Source organism: Peromyscus maniculatus, chromosome 2 (assembly GCF_049852395.1).
Source record: "Peromyscus maniculatus bairdii isolate BWxNUB_F1_BW_parent chromosome 2, HU_Pman_BW_mat_3.1, whole genome shotgun sequence".
NCBI classification, from domain to species: Eukaryota; Metazoa; Chordata; class Mammalia; order Rodentia; family Cricetidae; genus Peromyscus; species Peromyscus maniculatus.
In genome coordinates this window covers 158,871,744-158,895,265 of record NC_134853.1, presented here as the reverse complement: position 1 = coordinate 158,895,265, position 23,522 = coordinate 158,871,744, and the positions used below count along the sequence as shown (strand labels likewise).

The window sequence follows — 23,522 nt, the reverse complement described above, 5'->3', positions numbered from 1 at the left end:
ACCATCCCAGCTCCATGCTGCCGCCTTGCTGGAGGAATCAGGAAATGCAGAGCCAGATAGATGAGAAGCCGGTCTCCCTCATGGTCCACATCTGTTTGTGTACAGTTGCCTCAACTCCAATCCAGCCTTACAAGACAGATGTTAATCTCAGGCACATGAGGGATTCAGGCTGCAGCCTAGGGCCCAATTCCACCTGGGTGATCCTTTGATGAAGCTTTGTTGACTTAACTGATGTCGTCTTGGGTCCCTGCTCAGCTCTCTTGGTATAAGTACCAAAAATGGTAGCTGAGGACAGGGGCCCTGAAGAGCCCACATTTCCTCTGCTGAGCTGTACACTTGTTTAATGAGTGTAAACTGAGGACTTACTCTGTGCTGGTCTCCGTGCCAGACATGCAGGGTTGAGCAGCATGAAGAAGGGACCTCTGAATGACAGTCACATGGTAGAAGTTTCTAGAATCGCTTTTCATTGTCTCCCACAATGATCAGAATTGAAATTCCAGGTCAGTAGCTGGACCCACTTCCCTTCATGTTTTACAAGTGTGTGCCTGTTTCTTACAACATTTAAGACAGGGTCTCGTATAGCCCCAGGCTTACCTCCAACTCGTGTTGAGGATGACCTTGAACTTCTGATCCTCCTGCCTCTGCCACCTGAGTGCTGGCATTATAGCTGTCCAGCCTGAGGTTTTACACACGATCCGCAGGCACTCTGCCCACTGAGGTGCTGAGCGGCTCCGTGGCACGGTTTGGTTCTGTGTTCCGTCACTTTGCAACATCTGACAGATGCTCCTTTTGCCCTCCGCAGTGCTGGAAGGCCAGCCCCTCACTTTCTTGTTCACTGCCAGGGAATGTGAGTGGCCTTGCTGGGGACTTGAACCCGTGCCTGGCTGATGCAAGCTCCCAGGGGCCACCCGCTCCTCTGCCTCTAATCAGTTCATTAAAGTCTGCCTTGCAAACACTCCCTTGCGCTGCCCAGGACACGGGGACCTCAGCTGCTCCATTTCCAGGAGAGCGAATTCCTTCCCCGCTGGAGAGGAGCGGAGTAATGTAGGCAGGCAATTTAAACAGCTCGGCAAACCCGCAGTTTCCACTCTCCGCCACTATTACACTTCCTGGCCGCAGCGGGATTGGCCCGTAAGTGGGATATCAAGTTTATTACAGCTATTTCCAACCTGTAATTGGTTTTGTGGAACACAAAGAGAAAGGCTGGGGGAGGAGAGAGGTGATCCCCCATTTTTTTTCTTCTTATTTTTTTTTTCCCTTTTACGGATGGTGGCATCGAGGGGCATTGGTGAGAAGGCTGAAGTTGAAGACTGATTTGTTTTTTCAAATTAAAATGTGACTGGCTGACCAGTGGGCCCTCCTGCGGCTGGCTGGGCTGCATCCATTGGCCATGCTTCTATGAAGCAACTTGTAAATCCATTTGGCCACAGCAAGGGTTGCTTCCAGGGGGGCCGGGGCGGGGAGAGTCTGGCACTGAGGGTGGGGGACAGGGGTGTGACAAGCTGTGGTCAGCTAGGGCTGTCCGTCTAGAGCCACAACACTGGGGTCACGGCATGGGGCCATGCAAGTAGACAGAGTGTTCAGAGGCCACCGGGCCTCATTTTCCTCGTGGAACATTTAGGGAAACTGAGGCCTAGATAAGGAACAGTATAGAGACAACTTGTAGCTAACAACTTGGGGAACTCATAGCAGAAAGGCTGACAGGGCAGGACAAGAAGAAAACACCTTTTTGAAAGCACCTACTGTGTGATGGCCGCCTAGCCTGGCCACACAACAGTGTGGCTGCTTGGAAGCTGATTGTTGGTGGCACACATTGAACACGTGTGCATCTGTGTGAGTCTGTGCTTACAAACAGCGGTGAGCACACAGTAAGAATTCAGTGAGGGCTGGCTATGGTCAGTCCCCCTACCCAGGACATCACTCTCTGCAATTCCCTGTGTGTGGGTTAATCTGTACTCTCAGTGTAACTAGATTTAGAACCATAGAAACCCAGCTCTGGACATTTCTGCAAGAGAATTTCTAGACGCGGTTAACTGAGGCAAGAAGACCTGCCCTGAAAGTGGGCGGCACCCTCCCCAGAAGGCTGGGGTCCCAGGCTGAAGAGACAGGAGAAAGCAACCTGAGCACCACTGAGCATCAGTGGGAGAGGATAGTGATGGAACAAAGTCCCTAGGCTCATGGCAATGGGGTGGGGGCGGGGAGAAGGGAGAGAGAGAGAAGATGGAGACCTAGACCTAGCTATGGACTGGTACCACCCACAGGGTGGCCCTCCCCCTTAGTTAATCCTCTGGGAACTTCTGACTATGACCTTTACAGACATGCCCAGAAGTGTACCTCTCTAGCCTTCTGGATGCTTCTCCGCCCAGTCTAGCTGAACCTACATACCGCCAAGGAGACTTCTCCAGTCCCCTTCCCTCCCAAGGAACTCTGCACCTCCAGGAGCATCATGGGTAGCTCTCAGCATCTGCCTGTCACTGCGGACTCGTCCTCTCCACTCAACGTCTTCCAGATGGCCGTGGTCTAAGCTCTGCCCCCACCAGATCCTGAATGGGACACGATGGGCTGTGGATGTGCCACAGCCTTCCCGGCCTTCCTCTTGCCTGAGTGAGGACGGAAACCGTGCCTGTGTCTCATACACTTACCACCATTGCCCACAGCTCAGAACCTCTGACCAATGAGAGCATCACAGTGTCCCAGGGCAGGCAGTGCTCCAAACATCTGGTCCCTTTCCCCCCAGCAAACAGTCAAGATTAAAAAGGGGGGGGGGCAGTTTTCGCATTGTCCCAGGGAAAAGGCTGTGACTAAGAACTAGGGGTGACGCTGCACGTCTGGATTGGCAGGGTTCAGTAGGCAGAGGCACAGCTCACACTCCAAGTTGGTGAAATTCCCCATAGTGAGGTTCAGCACAACTAGACACTGTTTCAAAAAAAAAAAAAAGAAAGAAAAAGAAAAAAAAAGTAAATAAAACCAAAGAAAAGCAGGCTGTCCTTGAGGCTCTCCTGTGCCTCGGCCCGCAGCAGGGATTTATGGCTCAGGTAATTCTTCCTTGCTTTATCTGGGGTGTGGGGGGGTGTGGACGCTTGGGGGGGGCGAGCGTATTTTCCTAGTCATAAAACCCTCAGTCCCGGCGAATAAATTTGAGGAGACAGTTTTACTGACAGATTTTTTTTTTTGCCTCTGTTGTGTAATAAAAAAAAATGGAGTGAAATTTGAGATTGGGGCGATGAGGGCTGTGAGTTTCGGAAGGAGATAAAAAGCTCTACCTGAAGGCAGGCAAGGCTGGAGCCAGAGGGCTGCCGGGGAACCTACTGCCCGCCCTTCTCATGCCACGTAAGGTGAGGCCAAGGGGCAGTTAGGCAGCCTCGCCAGCCTGGCGGGGTAGGCAGGGAGTGCTGGGCCCAGTGTGGGGCCTCAGCTGAGTCTTCAGCTGCAAAGCGACTTGTTAACATCCATTGCACTGCCTTCCCAGGGCATGGGGGAAGACACACAGATGAGAGATGGAAGGTTTCCCAACCTTGACATGTATGTGTGCGTGTGCGCAGGTACGTGTGCACCTGTGTATAGGTGTGCATGTTCTTATGTGTGCATGCACATATGTATATCGATGTTCATGGTACGTGCAGGCACACGTATGTACATGTTTATGTGTGTATGTTTATGTATGTGTGGTAGGTGTGTGCACATGTATACAGGTACATTGGTATGCGTATATGTTCATGTGTGTATGTGTGTGCACACACACACACACGCATGCACGTGCTAAAGCCCAACCTTGTGTCATTCCTCAAGTGCCCTCCATCTTGGTTTTTAAGCTGGCCCTCACTGATTAGGATAGGCTCAATGACCAGAGAGACTCCGGGATCTTCCTGTCTCTGCCTCCCCTGTGCTGGGATTACAAACATTGGCCACCATGGCCAGCTTTTCCTCTGTGTGCTGGGGACCAAGCTACCTCCCCAGGCCAATCTCAGTGTATCAACAGTGTGTTGAGGAGTGTTTGGGGTGGGTCCTATTCATCAAAAGGGTCGGCAGTCCCCCTGGCCTGCCAGTTACATGCCAGGACCTTCATGGTGACAACCAAGACTATCTCCAGAATGTGCCATGTCCCCTGGTAGAGAAGGGGTCAGAATTGTCTCCCAAGGGCTAGAAAGGTGGCTCAGCAATTAAGATCATTTGCTTTTCTAGCAGAAGACTTGGATTCTGCCCTCAGCACCCACATGACAGCTCACAACCATCTGTAACTCCAGTTCCAGGGGATCCAGTGCCCTCTTCTGGCCTCTGTGAGCACTGCGTGCACATGATGCTCAGACGCACAGACAGCTTATATTTATAAAATAATAGAATAAATAAACAAATTGCCTCCAAGTTGAAGGACCTGGTTGAGACGTACCTTGATGTCTCTAAGGGGCCAAAGCATCTTTGAAGGGTTTGGAAGAGGGGAGCTGTGAGCCCACCCCAGGCAGGGCTATGGTTGTGAATTTGACTTTGAAAGCAGCCAGGCCACTCGGCCCCGCCCACTCCCAGACCCCGCACCGTCTGGCTCAGTCCACTGTGGGCATGCACTGGCTAAGCCTCAGAAGCAGGCTGTGGGTATCCCCAAAGGGCATCCTTCCTGGGCAAGTGCCGGCATGGAGCCACATGCCCGTGAGATGCGGCCTCCTCTCACTCGCTACAGCTCTCCTCCCCCATGCTGCCATCCTACTCTGGAATCTGGGTCCTTCTGCAGAGCAGGTGAGGTGAGAGGTCATATCTCCCTGTCCTCGGGCTACACAGAAGAGGGCAACATAGCCTCAGAGGGAAATCAGCCAAGTAACGAGCTAGGTAAGTCTAGAGTGGCCATGAGAGGCAGATGGGCTTGGTGAGGGCTGAGAGGAAAGCCAGTCTGGGGAAGTCCTACTGCTGATCCCACTCAGAGTCACAAAATCCACGAGTGTGTTAGCATCCTTCCACCTACCACTGGTACTTACTTAGGTGCCCCTGCTCTTAGTCGCGCCTAGTCTATGGGACAGGTGACAGATGTGGCCAGCGCATGGTACACAGTTGGTGCCCCATAAATGCTGACTCTGTTGTTGCACCAAATGTGTGTTTACTAAACCACCAGGATGTAGTCGAAGGCAGCTTGGGTGCGGATGAGGCCAGTCCTCCTAGCTGGGTGGATGGATGCCTGGGGAAAGCACTCTCAGCATCTCCCTGTCCCCGACCCCCCTCCCCGGCAGCCCCCTCCCCTGCTTCCACCAGAGGAGCCGCAGGGAGCTAATTCCACTTCTCCAGGCCCAGGCATGAGGCCGCCCTGTCGCAGGCTGTTAGTGCGGAGCCCAGCTGAGCGGCGAGAGGCTGCGAGCTCGCGGTCTATAATAGAGTTGCTGAGACAAGCGGAAAACTGCAGCCGAGTAAACAGATAAATAATTGAAACAGTGACAACACATACCTTTCTGCTTTGTGGAGTAACACTTTCATTAGCGGGAGGCGGTGGAGACCAGGCGTGCGCGTCGGGCGGCCGCTGCTGGGGAGCTCTGGACACTTGGGCCTAGCTCTTCATCGGCTGTGAGCAGCAGGACCCTGCAGCAACTTGTGCCCCGGCACTGACTGACCGTCACCTCCTGGGGTCCCCTGCTTCCCCAGCTTCCCTGCACTCAGGTGGAAGGGAGACCTTGTGACCTCCTGAGGGACTGTCCCAAGGGTGGTTACAGAAAAACAAACGCAAGTACCCCATGTTGATAGGCCTCTTCCGTCCGTCCGTCCGTCCATCCGTCCGTCCCCGGTCACTGCCACTGGTCTTGCCTCCCCCTTGGACTTGCTTCCGGAAGACCAGGAGAGCATATACACAGAACCCATATCTGACCCTGGGTGACTGGTGCCTGCAGGGGGGCGGGGCATTCTTTGCCCATGGGTCCTCAGTGGTGGCAGTCTGTTGTCAGTATCCTTGCAGGGGTGGGGGGTAGGGGTGGGAGGTGGGGGTGGCTGTTCCCTCTTGCTCCAGGCACTCTCAACAGTCACTGTCACAGAGGCAGCTGAGCTGAGCCCTCCTGCTTCTGGCCTTGGCTCCCACTACCTGCTCTGCCTGGCTGACTCTTGAGCCTCCTGCAGAAGCCGCTTTGACCTCACATCCTCCTCTGAGACGCCCCTTGTGAGCGCTCCCCACCCTCAGAAAGTGCCCTTCCCCCTCCTCTGGATTCCCATGCCACTCTGGGCCTAAACCTCTCAGGATTTATCAGAATTGGCTGTGATGTCTTGGGCTGGTAAAAGCGCTTGTTGCTCAAGCCTGGTGACGGGTCTGATCCCTGGAGCCCACGTGGTAAAAGGGGAGCACCAACTCTGCAATTGTCCTCTGACCTCCGCGGTCACCCCCCCCCACACACACACACAGCATGCACACATACACAACAATAATAAGTGCACTAAGAAGCAGAAATAGTTGCAATATAGCTTATTTGTCTTTCCATGTGTTGTTTGCATGCTGGTGGTCCCCGGGCCCTCCATTCTCCCCAACTTACCGGCTAGCCTGCCCCCCTCCCCTTCCTTCTCTCTACTGACTAAGGCCCTGGGACCAGGCCCTGATCCCATAGCTCACTCTACAAAGCCCACTCTGGTCCTGCCCACAGTTGCCCAGGCCACACTAGCCAGTTCTGCAAAGCGGAGCCTTTGTGGCGGTAGGGATCTCCTGTTGCCGGGAAGGACCCAGTGGGGAAAGGCCGCTAGCTCTGCTCCACCATGCCTGCAGGGCCTCAGAAGGGCCCCCAGCGCCCTGCTCCACCATGCCTGCGGGGCCTCAGAAGGGCCCCCAGCGCTCTGCTCCACCATGCCTGCGGGGCCTCAGAAGGCCCCCCAGAGTCTGCAGAATTGAAAGTCCAGCAGCTCCCTGCTCATAAGTCAATGCTCTGGTGGCTTTCGCGGGTGGGAGGGAGCCAGGATTACTCACAGGCTGGCTCTTGCCTCCACATCACAGGTCTTTGCAAAAGGCAGGAGGAACAGGGCAGGAAAGCTCTGTGTGGGATGCTCTTTGTCACCAGCACATGTTGTCTGCTGTCTCCTTCTTCTCTAGGACGTGGTGGTGATGAGCTTGGCCTCCTGGGGCCAGAGGCTGTCATTCTTTTTCATTAATTAATTTATTTTACTTAATTATTTACTTGTGCGTGTGCATGGGTGCATCTGTACATGCCACAGTGCACTCGGAGGCCGGAGGACAACTCGCAGGAGTCGGTTCTCTCTTACCATGTCAGACCCAGGAATCAAATTCAGCTGGTCAGGCTTTGGCTACAAGCTCCTTCCCCTGCTGAGCCATCTCACAGGCCCTGTGGCCCTTTCCCAAATTCTTAAGGTGTCAGCGGGTGTTTGGATTCCAAGACCAGGGAGGCGGGCGAAGGCGAAGCCAGGCAGCCTCCGTGGATAACGGATGGGGGAGGGGCGGCAGCTGGCGTCTGCTGCTTCTGGGTGGGAATCTTCATCAGCAGAGGGGAGGGACGAGGAGAGGGACGGAGGAGCAAGGGCACTCCTGAGGAGAGAGGTGACCAGGGCCGGCTGGGCACTCACCTGTGGCTCCTCTGCTCTGTGGCAGGTGACAGACGGTGGCACCATCAAGCAGAAGATCTTCACCTTTGACGCCATGTTCTCCACCAACTACTCGCACATGGAGAATTACCGCAAGAGGGAGGATCTCGTGTACCAGTCCACTGTGAGGTGAGGCCACCCGAGCCAGCAAACTGGCGGCAGGCATGTGAGCAGGAAGAGGGAGGGGCCGGGACTGCGGATGTGCTTGCCCAGCCCCTGTCAGCAGCTCCTAGATGCTCTTAGGCAGTGGTTCTCAACCTGTGGGCCATTACCCCCTCCATGGGAATGGCATATCAGATATTCTGTATATCAAATATTTACATTAAGATTCATAACAATATCAGACTTACACTTATGAAGTAGCAATGGAAATAATTTCATGGTTGGGGGTCACCACAACATGAGGAACTGTATTAAAGGGTCACAGCTTCAGGAAGGTTGGGAACCATTGATGTTAGCGGATGCATCCCCTTCCTTGAGCCGCTCACAGAAGTGGAGCCAAGCCCTGGAGGGAAGAGGTGAGAGAGGAGATGAGGCCATAGCTCCTTCCATAATCATGCAAGACAGGCTTCACAAATCCGGTTGTAATGCTAGGACGCTGAGGTCCAGAGAGGGCAAGAGCTATGCCGAAAGTCACACAGCCCAGAGTGACAGAGCTGGGAGGTGAATCCTCTCTTCCCAGCCTGAAAACACACATTTCATTGTCTCCCGAGATGCCTAAGGTTACAAGGGCCCCAAGTGGGGGACACCTGGACTCTCGCTCAGGAGCAGCAGGACGAGGAGAGAGGAGCCCTCCCCTGTTTTCTGAAAGGCTGCAGAACCAAGATAGTTCAGGCTCACACGTGGGACCAACATGCTCTACATATGTGGGTACCCATAGCCCTACATATTCCCCAAAGACCCCCATTGTACTTTATTCCTCTGACCCTTTATGCATGTTAGCCTCTCCTGACAGAGAGCCTTTCCCACCTTTGGTCACCTGGTAAACTCCTCTTCAGCCTTCAGAACCCCACTTAGGCAGTTCCATCTGACCAGCATGTTCGCAGACTAGCTCTCCCTGGGCTGGATTGCAGAGGCTCCCTCAGTCTCCCTCCTCCCCGTCCCCCAGCCTCCTTCAGTAAGGGGATCCATCTTACGTATGAAATAACTTCACAGTAGTGCTGGGTATAAACTCACACACAGAGACTCACACACGCGGGCACGCACGTGCGTGCGCACATACACACACACACACACACACACACACACACACACACACACACACGCTGGCACGCGCACACACACATGTGCACTGTTTTATACTGTGTGGTAAATGCTTTGTCCCGCGCTCTCAGAAAGCAGTGTTACTACAGAAACCATGCTGGGAACAACAGGTGACGCAGCCCTCTCGACACCTTACACAGTTACCCCTGGGGTTGTGGGGCGGCAGGGACATCCCTGTGAGTATCCGATGTCACAGTCTTTAGACCCTGAGGCCTGATGTGAACAAGGCGCCACCCCTTAACTGGGTCTCTCACCTACCCCTCCCTCTGCTCTTAGCAAGTCAATGTGTGGCAGAAGTTTCGAGAAGAGTGGGCCCAGCAGGCCCTGGAGAACTTCCTTTGTGGTTAGGGGCCTCGGTTTGCATGAGAGTAAAATTACAGAATGGGACAGAAGGTTTTTGTTGTTGTCTTTTGTTTTCTGTTTCTCGCAAAAGGCGCCACGTGGGGATCTGGCTGGGGCCTCCCACCTGCTGAGTGAGGGCCAGAAGGGGGCTGTGAGCCCTGTCCAGACTCCCAGTCTCAGGCACTGAGCTAGGACCCCAGTCCCAGCTGTTCTTTCCCAGCCCCCCCCCCAACACACACACCCCAGAGGAGCTCACAGGAGGCAGGCAGGTGTCTCTCTGTATTTTCCCTTCTTTTGAAAAGGAACACACTCCAAGGATAAATCAGTTACCATCAAAATGAGAGTGGAGATAAAAAGCATTTTGGAGAAGAAATAAGCACTGCCCTGGGAGCCACGGAGAGTCCCTCAGCAGGGGACTTCTTGGCTCAGAGCCAGGTTTCCCTAAACCCAGTCTGGGAGCAGGTGGGTAACTCAGCATCCAGCACTGGTGAATCCTCTCATTTCCAGTGGGCTCCCAGTCACAGGTGTGGCTTCATGGTCCCCCCTCCCCCATGACCCCTTAGCTAGAAGGAAACCCAACCCCTGCACACGCCTCTTACAGCCATGCTCTCACCCACGCCTGCTCACCGGCATTCAGAAAGCCAGCAGGTACCTGAAGACCCGGGTTCAAATCCCAGCACAGTTTACCCAGTGACCTTGAACCAGTCTCCCAACCTCACCACCTGGAAAGCTGGCTGACCAAATTAATCTTTCTGTAATTGTAGAATTTGGTAGAAATTGATGCCTGGTGACCCCAAGTCAAATGCTGGCTGTTCCACACAGTGAGCAGGTGACCTGTTCTGAGTGGACATGTTCGCCCCTAAGCCTCGAACAATCCTCTATCCCCACCACAAGGCAAGCCACATCTTGCGCCAGACTCCCCTGAAGTCGCTATGTACACACTTTCTCTTTTGCATCTCACATTCCTCACCAGTAGTCCCTTGAACTTGGAACGGTAATATTTTTTTTACACCCCTTCACTGCATTTTATTTTATAGAAGGGGTCAAAGTTCAGTAAGGCCAAGAGTCTCCCACTGGAATGACATGAACTTGATGAGACCTTAAGCCACTTCTTCCTACACTTACAAGGCCCAGAGAAGGTATAGGACTTGCCCAAAGTCACACAGCAGCAGCAATTTAAGTCTTAGGACTTATGGCCCAGCCTCCTTTGTTCCCCCATGGTCATGCTGGGGTTCTGCAGCCTTCTTTCTAGGCAGAGACACCAGGAGGCCTGAGCAGAGGGTACCACGGAGCAGAGCCACCGTGCTTAGGGGAGACCAGGAGGCAGTAAAGGAAGAGACCTGTGAAGTCTAACAGCGTCGGGAGCATGTCCTGATGCCCAGCCAGTGAAGAAGGAGCTGCCGCCGTGCCAGGCAGCGAGGCCCCATTAGGGCTGGCGGTGGGGCTCCGGGCTCCGCATTTACATATAAATGAAGATATTTACAAATTAATGCATCTCGGCCCAGAGTCCCAGCTCTGCAGCTGTCGGAGCAGCTTCCTCTTCAGCTGGGAAAGTGGGGTGAGAATGAGGCTGGGAATATTACCAGGAACCGGCAGAGGACAATTTCCTGGGGAGCCTCAAGGAGCCCCAGGGACTCCCCGTGCTTGTCCACAGCTGGTGGGCAGAAGCCGGTGGGTGGCAGGGTGTCTGCCTCCTGTGGGTGCAGGTGCGCGCCCTTGTAGTGCAACCTTGGGCACAGCAATGTACCTCAGAGGTCCTGTCCCCAGTGATGGATGGGAAAGTGAGAAAGAGACTGGTGGGCACTGGAGGAACTCATGCCTTAGATCAGAGTAGAGGGGAGTGGGCAGTGAGCGGAGTGCCCAAGGTGTAGGGAGTGGAGTGGGCAGTGAGCGGAGTGCCCACACTGCAGGGAGTGCAGTGGGCAGTGAGCGGAGTGCCCGCAGTGTAGGGAGTGCAGTGGGCAGTGAGCGGAGTGCCCGCAGTGTAGGGAGTGGGCAGTGAGCGGAGTGCCCGAGGTGTAGGGAATGCAGTGGGCAGTGAGCGGAGTGCCCGAGGTGTAGGGAGTGGAGTGGGCAGTGAGCAGAGTGCCCGAGGTGTAGGGAGTGGGCAGTGAGCGGAGTGCCCGAGGTGTAGGGAATGCAGTGGGCAGTGAGCGGAGTGCCCGAGGTGTAGGGAGTGCAGTGGGCAGTGAGCGGAGTGCCCGCGGTGTAGGGAGTGCAGTGGGCAGTGAGCGGAGTGCCCACTGTGTAGGGAGTGCAGTGGGCAGTGAGCAGAGTGCCCACAGTGTAGGGCAAGAGTACTAGAGTACTAGTACTACAGTACCACTGACAGTATAAAACAATGGAGTATAAAAAGTAGTGTTTATGGTGTGTGTGTGTGTGTGTGTGTGTGTGTGTGTGTGTGTGTGTGTGTGTGTAAGTTCACTTGGGTGGGTACACACATGTATGTGCAGGTTGACACTTCCTCTGTCACTCTCTCTACCTCATACACTGAAACAGGGTCTCTCATCTAAACTGAAAGCTCATCGAATTCACTAGTCCAGCTAATAGTCTAGCTCTGAGAATGCCTTATCTCTGCCTCTAGGGTGACTGGGGCTGCAGGCAGCCTACTGTAACCACATGTACTCGGAACCTGGATTCTAGTTCCCACACTTATGCAATTACTTTATCCCTGGAGCCATCTCACCAGCCCCAGGAAAAAGTGTTTTACTATTTAGGGTGAGTTCCTCATGTGCAGTTTCCTGATATATAATACACACCATGGCAAGGAGGACAGGCCAGATTTGGCCAGTGCACCATTTGGCAAGGTTTAGTTTAAGCCTCTATCCAAGCTATTTCCAGTGTGCAATCTCTGCCATGCAAATCAAGGCCATGTAAATAAGGGTCATGCAAATAGGGTTTATGCAAATGTGGGTCATGCAAATAAGGGCATTCCTGATCAAAGGGTGGGTCTCAGGGAGTCGGGGCTGCATGACACAGACGACATCCAAGCAGAGTACTAGAGCATAAACAGTCACGCATCAGGGGTGTGGCAGGAAGCAGGGACCATTCCACGTGTGCAGGCACAGGAAGCAAAGAGGTCCTGAGGTGAGAAGGGCTGCCTGGGGTGGAGTATGGCCAGGGCTTGGGAAACAACAAAACAAGCAGCAATTTACCCTCAGCATCCTGGAAGCCACCAAGGGCAGTGGCCCACTGTGACCCGAACTTGAACGCTCACACTGGTTACTGAGCAGCGAGAAGAACGACAAAGTGATTCCTGGAGGAGGCTGGGGCCTGATCTCTGAGTCCCACAAACATGTGAGGGCACATGTCATCTCACTCACTGGCTGTTTGAGCACGGCCTGGGGCTCCGTGGGAACTGAGCACACAGCCTTACTCTCCAGGTCATGGGAGCCGGGTGGGGTGGGGGTGGGCATTGTCAGGTAGGCACTAAAGCAAGTGACTGTGCCTGACGGCTCTGACATACTTTGGGTCTGGGGTACACTCACCAAGGAGGCAGAGCCATGCTATACAAAAGAGGTTGGGCCTTAAAACCTGTCCCTTCCTCCCCATGCTCTCACCAGGCAGCAGGGTCCCCAGGGAACAGTGCATCCTCCCTCCTCCACCTCAGCACCCAGAATCTGCTTGACTAAACTTCAGAGAGGGGCCGTGTGTTGTGGGGGCTGGGAAGAGGGAAGTGGAGCTGAACCAGATGTACAGATAACCATTCGAGCAATGAGCCATCCCAAGAGTCGCTCAGACCCACGCCAAGATGACTCAGCTCATGGGGCCGAGGATGGTGGCGTGGAAAGTGGGCCTAGAATTGAAAGCGGCTTTGAGACAAAAAGCTGGGAACAGAGGCTCTGAGAGGAAGGGACAATATGTTCAGAGGAATGGGAAGGTGCCCCGAGAGGGACAAGGCCACTCCTAGCAGGCAGACAATGGTCTTCACAGAGAAGCCCTCTGGAGTCTGCTCTAATGAAAATGCACTTGTGGGTTTTAAATAGACACATTAGCAGCTCAGTCCAAAGAGCCGGGCATCCATGGCCCTTTGAGACCCTCCACGTCTTCTCCGATGGTGTTATGTTAGTACGCGGCCTGAATGCTTGTCTCGCCTCGGGTACAGAGAAAACGCCGTGCCAGCCTCAACGGTTTGGAAGCCTGAAATCTTGGTCCCTTGGTCCTCCGGGTGCCATCACAAGGTGCCATGCATCTGTTTTCCCCGAAATGTATGTAATGGGAACTGCTTGCCCATCAGGAGGTCGCCCATTCACTCACTAACTTGACTCTCAGTCAGCACACATTGAGTACCTACTGTGTGTAGAGTTTCCTGGGCCCGGGCAATAGGGTAAACTCAGGCTCCCTCTCTCTGGAGATGACCACCCCAGATTCTGCACACCCAATTACAGGCTCATTGTAAACCCATGCCTCTCTCCTAACCCAGATCATCGAGAAATATGGCTGAGAATGATGTGGTGAGAACAACCTTGGGCCCTTCCAGTATGTCAGTCATGACAGTTGATGTCTGTTTTAATTACAACAGGAAACCCCCAGCCTTCAACCATAGTGGGAGCCCTGCCAGTCCCAACGGCAAAGTTAAGGGTTCTTTTAGAAGGGAGCTGCAGTTCTTCTTATGGCCACTAGGGGAGCTTTCAGTGACTTGCCTTTGGGCATCCCCTGAGCCACAGCCCGCCGCCACCAGCAGGCAGGGACCAGAACCACCTGCTCAGTGATCTGCTTGGAAGTTGCTTAAAAATGTGAATTCCCAAAACCTAGCAGGGCAGAATTTGATTCAAGCCTGGAATTAAGCCAGGGGACCAGGAAGCCAGGTTTTAAAATGATGTTGGCACTGAGATTTCAAGAACCGGACACCACACAACCATCTACTTGCTCAGTGCCAAAAGATCCATGGACATGGGTTGCAGAGAGGCTCAGTGGCTAGGAACACTGCCTGCTCTTCCAGAGGACCAGAGTTTGGTTTCCAGCACCTGCATCGGGCGACTCACAACCACCTGCAACTCCAGCTCCAGGGGATCTGATGTCCTCTTCTGGACTCCATGGGCACCTTCACTCAAGTATACAGAGAGAGAGAGAGAGAGAGAGAGAGAGAGAGAGAGAGAGAGAGAGAGAGAGAGAGAGAGAGAGAGAGAGAGAGAGAGAGAGAGAGAGTAATGTTCTGGTCAAGGAAGGCAAAAAAAAAAAAAAACCCAAGCCCAAGCCCAATGCTGTGAGAACGACTCAGTGTTCCGTCTCTACCTGCTGCCGCAGCTGGTAGATTCAACTCCATTGGCCTGCAAGAGAAATCCTTCCACCTAAGAGCCCTTGGCTGCGTTGCCCAGGTCCCCATGGGACTGTCCCCTCCTGGGCCCCATCTTCCTGTCTTTGCTCTTCCTGTTCCTGCCCAGGCCATTGACCTGTCCCCTCCCCAATTCATCCCTCCTCAGAAAGCACCTGCCCCTTCACCCAGTAGTGCTCCAGGCCCAGCTCAGATATCGGTGTGGTGCAGTGGCTTTCCTGCCCCCTCACCAGCAGGTGGGATCCATCTTTCCCCAAGGCAAGAAGCCGCTGCCTTTCCTTCAGCTTCCCAAGCCAATTGCTACCATCTCCTGCCTCTCTGCTGACCGGGGTCATGAGCAGCCCTGCAGGGCAGTGCCCGTCTCCTCCATAGTTCAAGCTACTCCTTGGCACCTCCTCCTTCCCTCCCTCGCTCCACCCATCCCCCAAGTGGACATTTGCCTTTCCTTCCCTGACATCCGCTTTCTTTCATTTTTCCAAATATTTTTCTTTATTTCTCTTTCACACAGGACCCCGGGCTTGCCTCGGAGGGGGGGGGGGGCGTTGTTTCTGTCTTTATGCTGAATACACACTCACACATAGACAGACACATACGTACACATATGTATGCATACACATGTGTGCACACTTGCATGGGCAACCCTTTCATCTCGGGCTTGTAGTGAGTGCCTCCACAGTCCCAAGCATCTTGCCGACTATACAGACCCTGCCTCTGTTTCCATGGTTGGCAGGAGGGCCAGAGTACTTCTTCATTTACCTTGAGAGAGCAGAGGCATTTTGAGGCAGGAAAATGGAGTGTGCTTGCTGAGCACACAGCTTCCATTGGGCATCCTCGCCCACCCACCTGCCCCAGGGAGACCACTGGGTTTACAGAGCACCGTGCTACCTTCCTACATTCCCGCAATTCATGGGTAGAGACAACAGGGGCAGAACACACTACAAAGCTGTCTGCTGCCCTCTGGTGAAGAGCTGGGGTATTACAAGTAGGGGCTAGCTCGGGTTGCCCGCCCCTGTCTCCAAAGACAGGCCTGGTTTCTAAGGGTGGGCAGGCACCCTCTGCCTACTGCTGTCTCTAGGGCCTCAGTGGCCTGCTGGCAGTTTGGTGAAGGGTTGTTAGGCTAATGAGCTGGTAGCTACCGCTCTTCAGCAATCAGCCCGTCTTTGGCTTGCGCTGTCTGATTAAACCCCACATTCACGGTGTGATACAGCCCTCGGGCCCCCTCACAGGGCGCCAGCTCAGCCGAGGAGGGGGTGACGTGGCTCCCTCGCAGCCTGTCCCGAGCCGATGGATGGAGACTCACGGGCAGTCCCATCTCTCCTCTGGGCAGTGTCACACCTCTAACCAGGGGCCTCCCAGGGACAGTCTTGCCCCCAAGTTGTCAGGAGCCACTAGCCAGCGCCAGACTGTGCTCTGGGTGAGTGGTGGGAACATGGCCTTGATTCCTGCCGGGCACCATCTGCCTCGTTACTTGTTATTTAAGAAAAGTTTCCTTGCTAGCTGCTGGTACTGGGAGACGGACATGAAGTCAGGGCCCTGTCCCCTGGGGTGGACATTCCCAGCTCTGTACTGGTAACAGTGGAGAGTGAGAGGCGACTGGGCTCTGTTGCCTGAGGTGCAGCCTCTCTGTGCCCCACAGGGTACGTACGGTGAAGCAGCCAACACCCCCCCCACTCCCCCATCCCCCACCCCCACGGCAATGAGCATTCTGCAAGCAGGGGCCAGAGGCTGGGATATGGACAGCATGGAGGGTAGGGACTCAGTGTCCCTGCTGAGCTCTGAGTCAGGAGAGGCTGAGAGGCAAGGCAGAGCAGTGGGGACTTTTCCATTGAAATGCAGCTTCTGAACCAGGCCCAAGTTTCTGTGAACCCAACCACTGCCCAGAGAAGGTAACACTGCTGGTCCGAAGCCCAAACAGACACACCAGGGAGGCTGACACAGAAGGACTGTGAGAGTTCAAGGCCAACCTGAGTTAGAGTGAAACTGTCTCAAAAAAAAAAAAAATCCTCCGAATTCCTGTATGTTAAATGAGCCATGGCACAGGGACCCAAGTGTCAGGGTCACAGTAGCCCATGCTGATTCCAACCAGCAGGCAGAGTGGGGACAACTCTAGACCATTCTAGACCATGAGAGATCTTGAACCACACTCTAAGTGGGGAGGAGCCCTGAAGCAGTTCATTGAAGCTTAACGACCCTGAAAGGTCAAGGGTCACCAGGAAAGTGACAGAAAGAGGAGGAAGTGGACCTGGGGGGAACACACTGACCCCTGATCAACGGAGCTGAGGGACATGAGAAGGAGAGGGTCAGGTGACTCCTGGCGCATGGCGGAAGCCCTGGGACTGGGGGAGTGGAGATCTTTCCTGAGCTGGGAACCTGGTGAGGACTGGGCAGGGTGTGGGGTTCACAAGTGCTGCTTGGATACGGTGTGCCACACTGGTGGACCCCTAAATAGAGAGACCAAAGAGACCACTGAAGATACAGGCAGAGGAGAAGCTGCTAGTCATTGCCACACAGATGCCACTTAAAGCCACCGTCCCCTCCCAGACAATCAGACCTGCCAGCGGCCTTCAGTGTCACCCAGGCCAGCCCTCCCGTTCTCCAGATGGGAGCCAAGGCTCAGAAACTGCAACTTCTCTATGATCGCACAGCAAGTCGGCAGCTGAGTCAAAACTCAGACTTCTCTCCTTTCCAGGCTGGTGTCTCCGCGGCCCAGCCTGTGGGATAGAATCGCTGACATTACAAATAATTTATCTACCTGCAGTCAGAAAACCACACACACACACACACACACACACACACACACACACACACACACACACACACACACATGCATAGTCTTTTTACTTCTAAGTAAAACACCAGTAACAGGCTGCCAGATTTACTACTAATTATATAACCATTTTATTGCTGGTATTAAAAAAAATTGAAGGCTGAAACTGTCCAGGAAAGGCCTAATTTACTAAACAGCTTAGAACAAAGTCTTTGTCACGCAGGTGTTGCTGTGCATTAGAAGGGGCTCCGGGCGGCTCAGACCTCCCCCTTAATATGTTATTGTGGCCTGATAACATTTCCCAGTTTCGAGAGAAGCTCTGTTGCCATGGAAGGTAATTGTGTTTGTGGCGATGCGCGTTGAGGAGGCTAATGGAGTGGGGAGGGATGACACAGATGGACAGGTGGACAGATAGGAAGATGGACTGGCGAGTGGATGGATGGAGGGTTGGGTGGGTGGATGCACATATGGATGTGTGTATGGATTGATGATTGTATGTATATATGAATATATGTATGGATAGATGGGTGGTTGGGTAGAAGGGTACATAATTGAGTGGATGGATGCATGCATGCATGGATGGATGCATGGGTAATTGGGTGGGTGGCTGGCAACATGGATGAATGGACAAGTAGATTTTTGAATAAAAGGATGGATGGATAGATGGAAGGATAGATGGATAGATGGATGGATGGATGGAAGGATGGATGGATGGATGGATGGATGGATGGATGGATGGATGGATGGATGGAAGGATGGTTGGATAGATGGAAGGATGGTTGGATAGATGGAAGGATGGAAGGATGGTTGGATAGATGGCAGGATGGATGGAAAGATGGATGAACAGATAGATGATGGAAAGATGGATGAACAGATGGGTGGATGGATGGGTGGACAGATGGATAGATGGCTGGATGGATGGAGAGATGAACAGATGGATGGAAAATTAGTGGACAGATGGATGAATGGAAGGATAGATGGATAGATGGAAGGATGGATGGACAGATGGATAGATAGATGGAAGGATGGATGGACAGATGGATAGATAGATGGAAGGATGGATGGACAGATGGATGAATGGAAGGATGAATGGACAGATGGATGAATGGAAGAATGGATGGACAGGTGGATGGATGGAAAAATGGAAGGATGGATGGATAGATGGAAGGATGGATGGACAGATGGATAGATGGAAGGATGGATAGATGGACAGATGGATGTATAGATAGATGGAAGGATGGATAGATGGCTGGACGGATGGAGAGATGAGTGGATGGACAGATGGATGGAAAAATGGATGGACAGATGGATGAATGGAAGGATGGATGGATAGTTGATGACTAGAAACTGGGTAGCTATCCACATATAGATGGATAGACAGATGAGCATACCTGGACACAAACACAGCTAGATGGTAATGGACAGATGAGTTGAAAAAAAAAAAAAAACTCCTATCAGACTTCCACCAACAGAGACAAGGTTTTGAGGATGGTGAGCCACTGGGCCCTTTGTACAAAGTGGGTGTCATCACCTCAGTTTGTAACTGACACCTTCAACTGATACCACACAGGCTGGAGAACATGGCAACCCTTCTGTTTGTAGTAGAGAAGACCAGAGAAGTTGAGTGACCCGCTTCAGGTCACACAGCCCAGAGGTGATGGAACTGGCTTTCTAATGCCCAGATAAGGGCTATGAGTTTCCTTCTGGTTCTCTCCAGGGGCATCATGGTCCCTCATTGTGCAGCATCCTTCCATGCCTATCCAGCAGCCAGAGGGGCTTCCTAAAGGGCATCATGTCATGCACCTCCTGCTATGGCCCTACAAGGGCCCCACACTCTCTGGGCACAGAGCTCAGCTTTCACCACATCTGCCTACTTGGACCACCCACCTGGCTGTCCTCCTTCAGACCCCTCACCAAAGCCTTCAGTGACCCAGGCCTTCTTGTCAGGTTTGTAGCCACCCCAGGACATTTGCTCTGGCTTTTCTATCACCACACACTCTTCTGTCCCCATCTTAGATCAGACACCACCTTGGCAGAGATGGCCGCCTGAGCTCCTGGGTTGCCCACAAGCAGTGGCGGCTGTTTCTTGGTCCCATTGACCTACGAGGGGGGCTGCCAGTCTCCTCTGAATTCACCACTCTCTGACAGGCCCTCTGATTTGCCAGAAAATATTTTCTTTTGACCCTGCCAATGCACATGCCTTGTGGACCTCAACTTGTTCCCTCTGGTTCCCTTCTAAAGACGTCTAGTGTGATTTCAGGTAGCACTTTCGTACTCAGAGGCTAAGCGCTACTTCATACACAGACAGGAGAGTCTGTACAGGACCTGGCTAGCAGACCCCTACCCAACATGGAGCCGAGGCACCTGGGCCAGTGGCAGAGCAGACTCCGCCAAACACACAGCTTGTGTGAGCCTCAGTTTCCATTCACCTGACACACCAATAGAAGAGGGCACTCCCAGGTCCCCAGGTCCCTGCACATCTGGGAGAAGTGGGCAGCAGACAAGATCCTCATAGTTAGTTACTGCACGGAACCATTGCTGGAGCCAGAGGCTGATACGTAGGAGGCCGGTGCCCACGCTTTCCCTGTGGCTTGTGCAGATGTTGTGGGTATTACTGGGCATGCTTACCGCCAGTCTTTCCTTCCTCCCTACACAGGCACGCCTTTGCTTTTCTTCCCTACCATGTGATTGTGTATTTTGTGGGGAACACAGGACCAAGTCCAGCCATTGATCTCCCCAGCCCCACTTAAAACTTGTGAGAGCTCTAACATAACATCTTTGCCTCTTTTGGCTTCCTGCTTGGGAGCCATGTTGAGCCCTGAGTCCTCAGACTGAAGTAGTGGACCTGTAGTGACGGGTTAGGATGTCGGGACGTGTTGTGCCATGTTCACACATGTATGACGTCACACCCTCATGACGTCATAGCCAAGCAGCCCCTGCTAAGACTTCTGCCATGGCTCAGAAATGAAGCTCAGAGAGGCTGTGCGATTTGCCGGAGGTCACCCAGTGAGCATGGGACTGAGAGGAATGTCAAACCCTCCAGCAGGACCCAGACTGTCAACCTCTACACTGTTAGTGCTCAGCAATGCTGGGGCAAGGGGTGCAGGACCCCAAAATCCCTGGGCTGTGATACAGGCGGTGGGCAGGTGAGGTCCAGTGCTTCTGAGAGCAGTCTGTGGTGAGGCTGGGTGGGAAATGGGAAGTGACATGTCTTCAATGGGAAAAAGAGGCAAGGTCTGGGTCATCATGCTGCTGTGGGGATTGGATGAGTTCTTATCTTGCAAATGCTCCTCCTGGCCTCGGGCAAGCCGGCCTGTGAGGACGACAACCACAGCTGCCTTTTATAGGGTGTTTTGTGCCCTACCTCCGTGTTCTGTGTTCTGTGTAGGACAAATTACATGTCATAAAATATAATAGGAAGAGTGGGAGAAGCCGCTGAATGGCAGATGCATGCGTCTGCAGAGAGTGAGCCGCCCCCGGCCATCGCCCATGGTCTTGATCGAGGGTCTTCTCATCCCCCACAACACTTGTGCCCACCTGGCCCTGCAGAGCTCAGCACTGGAGAAGTGGGGAGGGGGAAGGAGTATGAAGGAGAGGCTCTTCTGGCTTTGTGTGTGGAGGGATGTCCCGGACTCTCCTCGTGCCCCGCCCTCCGAAGGGCAGCACCCATACACCTGCTCCCACCCGCAGCTGGCCAGGGACTCTCCAAGGATGCAGCTGGGTGACAGGTGTGCCTGCTCTGGGCCCCTCCTCTTCATAGGCTCTAGCCCAGCTCTGGAGCCACTGAGGAGCTGTGCTTCCTCCATTAGAGGGGCTGGGACCTGTGTCCAGCCACAACCCTGGTGTCCCCACCCACCCTCTCCACGGAGGACCCAGACAAGACCCAGACAGCCCCTTTCCTCTGATTCACATAGGTGTGATGTGAAGGCAGGGGTGTGTCTATGGGCCAGCAGTCCCCAAGGCCATGTTTGGATGCAGGAAGCCTGCAGGGTAGGCCCAGGGTTTGGGCAGGCCTCAGACTGAGGTAGGCTCTACAAACGGCAAGCTGGAGGTATCCGGACGACGTCTGGCAGCCTCATCCAGGGGCAGCCACAGCTAAAGTCTGTGCTTCAGTACCCCACAGGGAAGAGACAAGTGTTCACCCTGTACCCACTCCTGCCCAGCCTGCCCCCAGCAGAGCCATTGTGGAAGAAAGAGGAGGTACCTCAGGGGTTCCATTTTGTCCCCCAAAGGGCTTTGCTGCACAAGCCTGGGCTGAGCTACCTCACTGTCTCTGCAGCCTCACTCTCCAGAGAGGCCAATGCCAACACATGAAAGCAGCACCCACTCACTCACCTGGGGCAGACTGCATGGGAAAGGTGCCGCTGTTAGCCCATTTTGCAGATGAGCAACCTGAGTGATCAAGAGGTTAAATATCTTGTTCTGGGTGAGACAAGAGGCAGAGCCAGGATTTGAACCCAGGTAATCGGAGTCCAGAATAGTGCCCTTCCTCACTATACCATACCTTACCCCCTTTCTGTCCCCAGCAGCCTCGAAGTTCAGTCCAGGGACAACACGCCTGCTCTTTCAGGGCTGTGAAGCCGCAGGCAGATACTTTGACCTCTCTAAGCCTGTATCACTCTCAGAGACACACGGCAAAACTCTTGTCGATGGCCAGTGTCCTTTCTCTTGGTTCCACCAGCTGCTCATATGCCCTCATTTTGCCTCTACATAGGCAAGAAGGTGAGCATAGGGTGTCCTGATTGCTCCAGAGCCCATGAGAAGCAGGCTAGTGCCTGGCAGACAAACTGGCTAGGAGAGTCTCCTTCCTTAAAGCTGGCTGGGCTGGGGAACACAGAGCAGTCCCACCAGTTGCTGTTTAGGACGAGAAGTCACTAAACACCTCCAGTACTGCCCACAGCTGCAAAAACCTCAGGCCCTGTTACACAGGCCACCCCTGGCCTCCCATCCCCACCTCTAGAGGCCAGTGGATCCACACACCGGCGCCCCCAGGAGGCCACTCCCCTGTGTGGTTCCTGTCACTTTAAGATGTGACATGGACACGATAAAATGTGCTGTAGAAGGAATCCAGCTCAAGGAATCGCCCCACACAAGGTTTCTGTCTTAATCACTTTCCTGTTGCTATGACAAAACACCGTGATCAGGGCAGTTTATAAAAGAAAGTGTTTAGTTGGGTTTATGGTTCCAGAGGGTTAGAGTCCGTAGTAGTGGAGCAAGGGCATGGCGGCAGGAACAGCGGAGAGCTCACACCTTGATTTGCAAATAGGAAGCAGATAAAACACTTGGAATGGTCTGCATCTTTTGAGACCCAAAAGCCTGGCCCCAGTGACACACCTTCTCCAACAAGGCCATGCCTCCTAATCCTTCCCAAACAGTTCCACCAACTGGAGACCAAGGATGCAAACATGTGAGCCTATGGGGGACGTTCTCATTCAAACCACCAGTTTCCTCCCCTCTAGATGAACAAGCTATTCTGACCTTGCCGTCTCTTTAGCCCCCTTCTTCGGCCTTTGCAATGCACAGCCAAGGACTCAAATTCCCAGGTCTGGCTTCTTTCACTCAGTATAATGTTTGGTGGATTTGTCTCTGTTCATATGGGACAGGGGTTCGTTTTTTCAATTGCTGCGTAATACTCCACTGAATGGATTCATTGGCATGTATGTTATCCATTCTATCACAGAGTGCCATTGGAATTATGGCTTCCAGTTTTGAGCCATAGCAAGCAAAACTGCATGGGACGCAGCTTTTGTTTTTCTTGAGCATGTCCCTGGGAGAGGAAGTCAGACGAACTTTTCAACCAGACAAACGATCAGGTTCTTTGGAAGCTGTCCGTAGTTTCCCAGAGTGGCTGTAGCAAAATGCCACAAACTTCGGGGCTTCACCACAACAGCTCATTATCTCAGCCCTGGGCTGGAAATACGACCTACAGCTGTCACAGGGCTGTGCTTCTCTGTGCGCTCCGGGGAAACTTTACCTTGCTTCCTTCCGGCTGCTGCACAGCCCGTGGCTCTCCCTTAGGTCCTGTCTCCGCCATTGCGGCCACTTCCTCGGTGGAGCTGTGTCTCTGATCCTCTTTTCTTCTAAGGACGGCACCCTGATCCAGTGCACCCTCACCATTGTCCCTGAAGAGACCCTGCTTCCAGGGAAGTCACACTGGCAAGTACAGTAATCGGGAATTCAGCTTCTCTTTGGGACTCAAGCCACAATGTGGCCTCATGGTCTACCAGAGTACATGCCCACTGTTCATCCATGCTCTTGCTAGCCACGCACGTGAGCTGAGATATCTCCATCCTTCGTGGCCCTGTCTTCTGGCTATACGGTGGCTCACTG

The 23,522-nt window shown here is 53.5% G+C and overlaps 1 protein-coding gene across 2 annotated transcripts in view; it reads left to right on the top strand.

Moving 5' to 3' along the window:
- Igsf21 (immunoglobin superfamily member 21) overlaps nucleotides 1–23,522 on the top strand; it is a 223,572-nt gene that overhangs the window by 136,455 nt on the left and 63,595 nt on the right. For both annotated transcript variants that reach the window (XM_042272224.2, XM_042272225.2), the window contains exon 3: nucleotides 7,553–7,674. In XM_042272224.2, coding sequence (XP_042128158.1) covers nucleotides 7,553–7,674 — 122 coding nt within the window. The remainder of the gene's footprint in view (nucleotides 1–7,552; nucleotides 7,675–23,522) is intronic.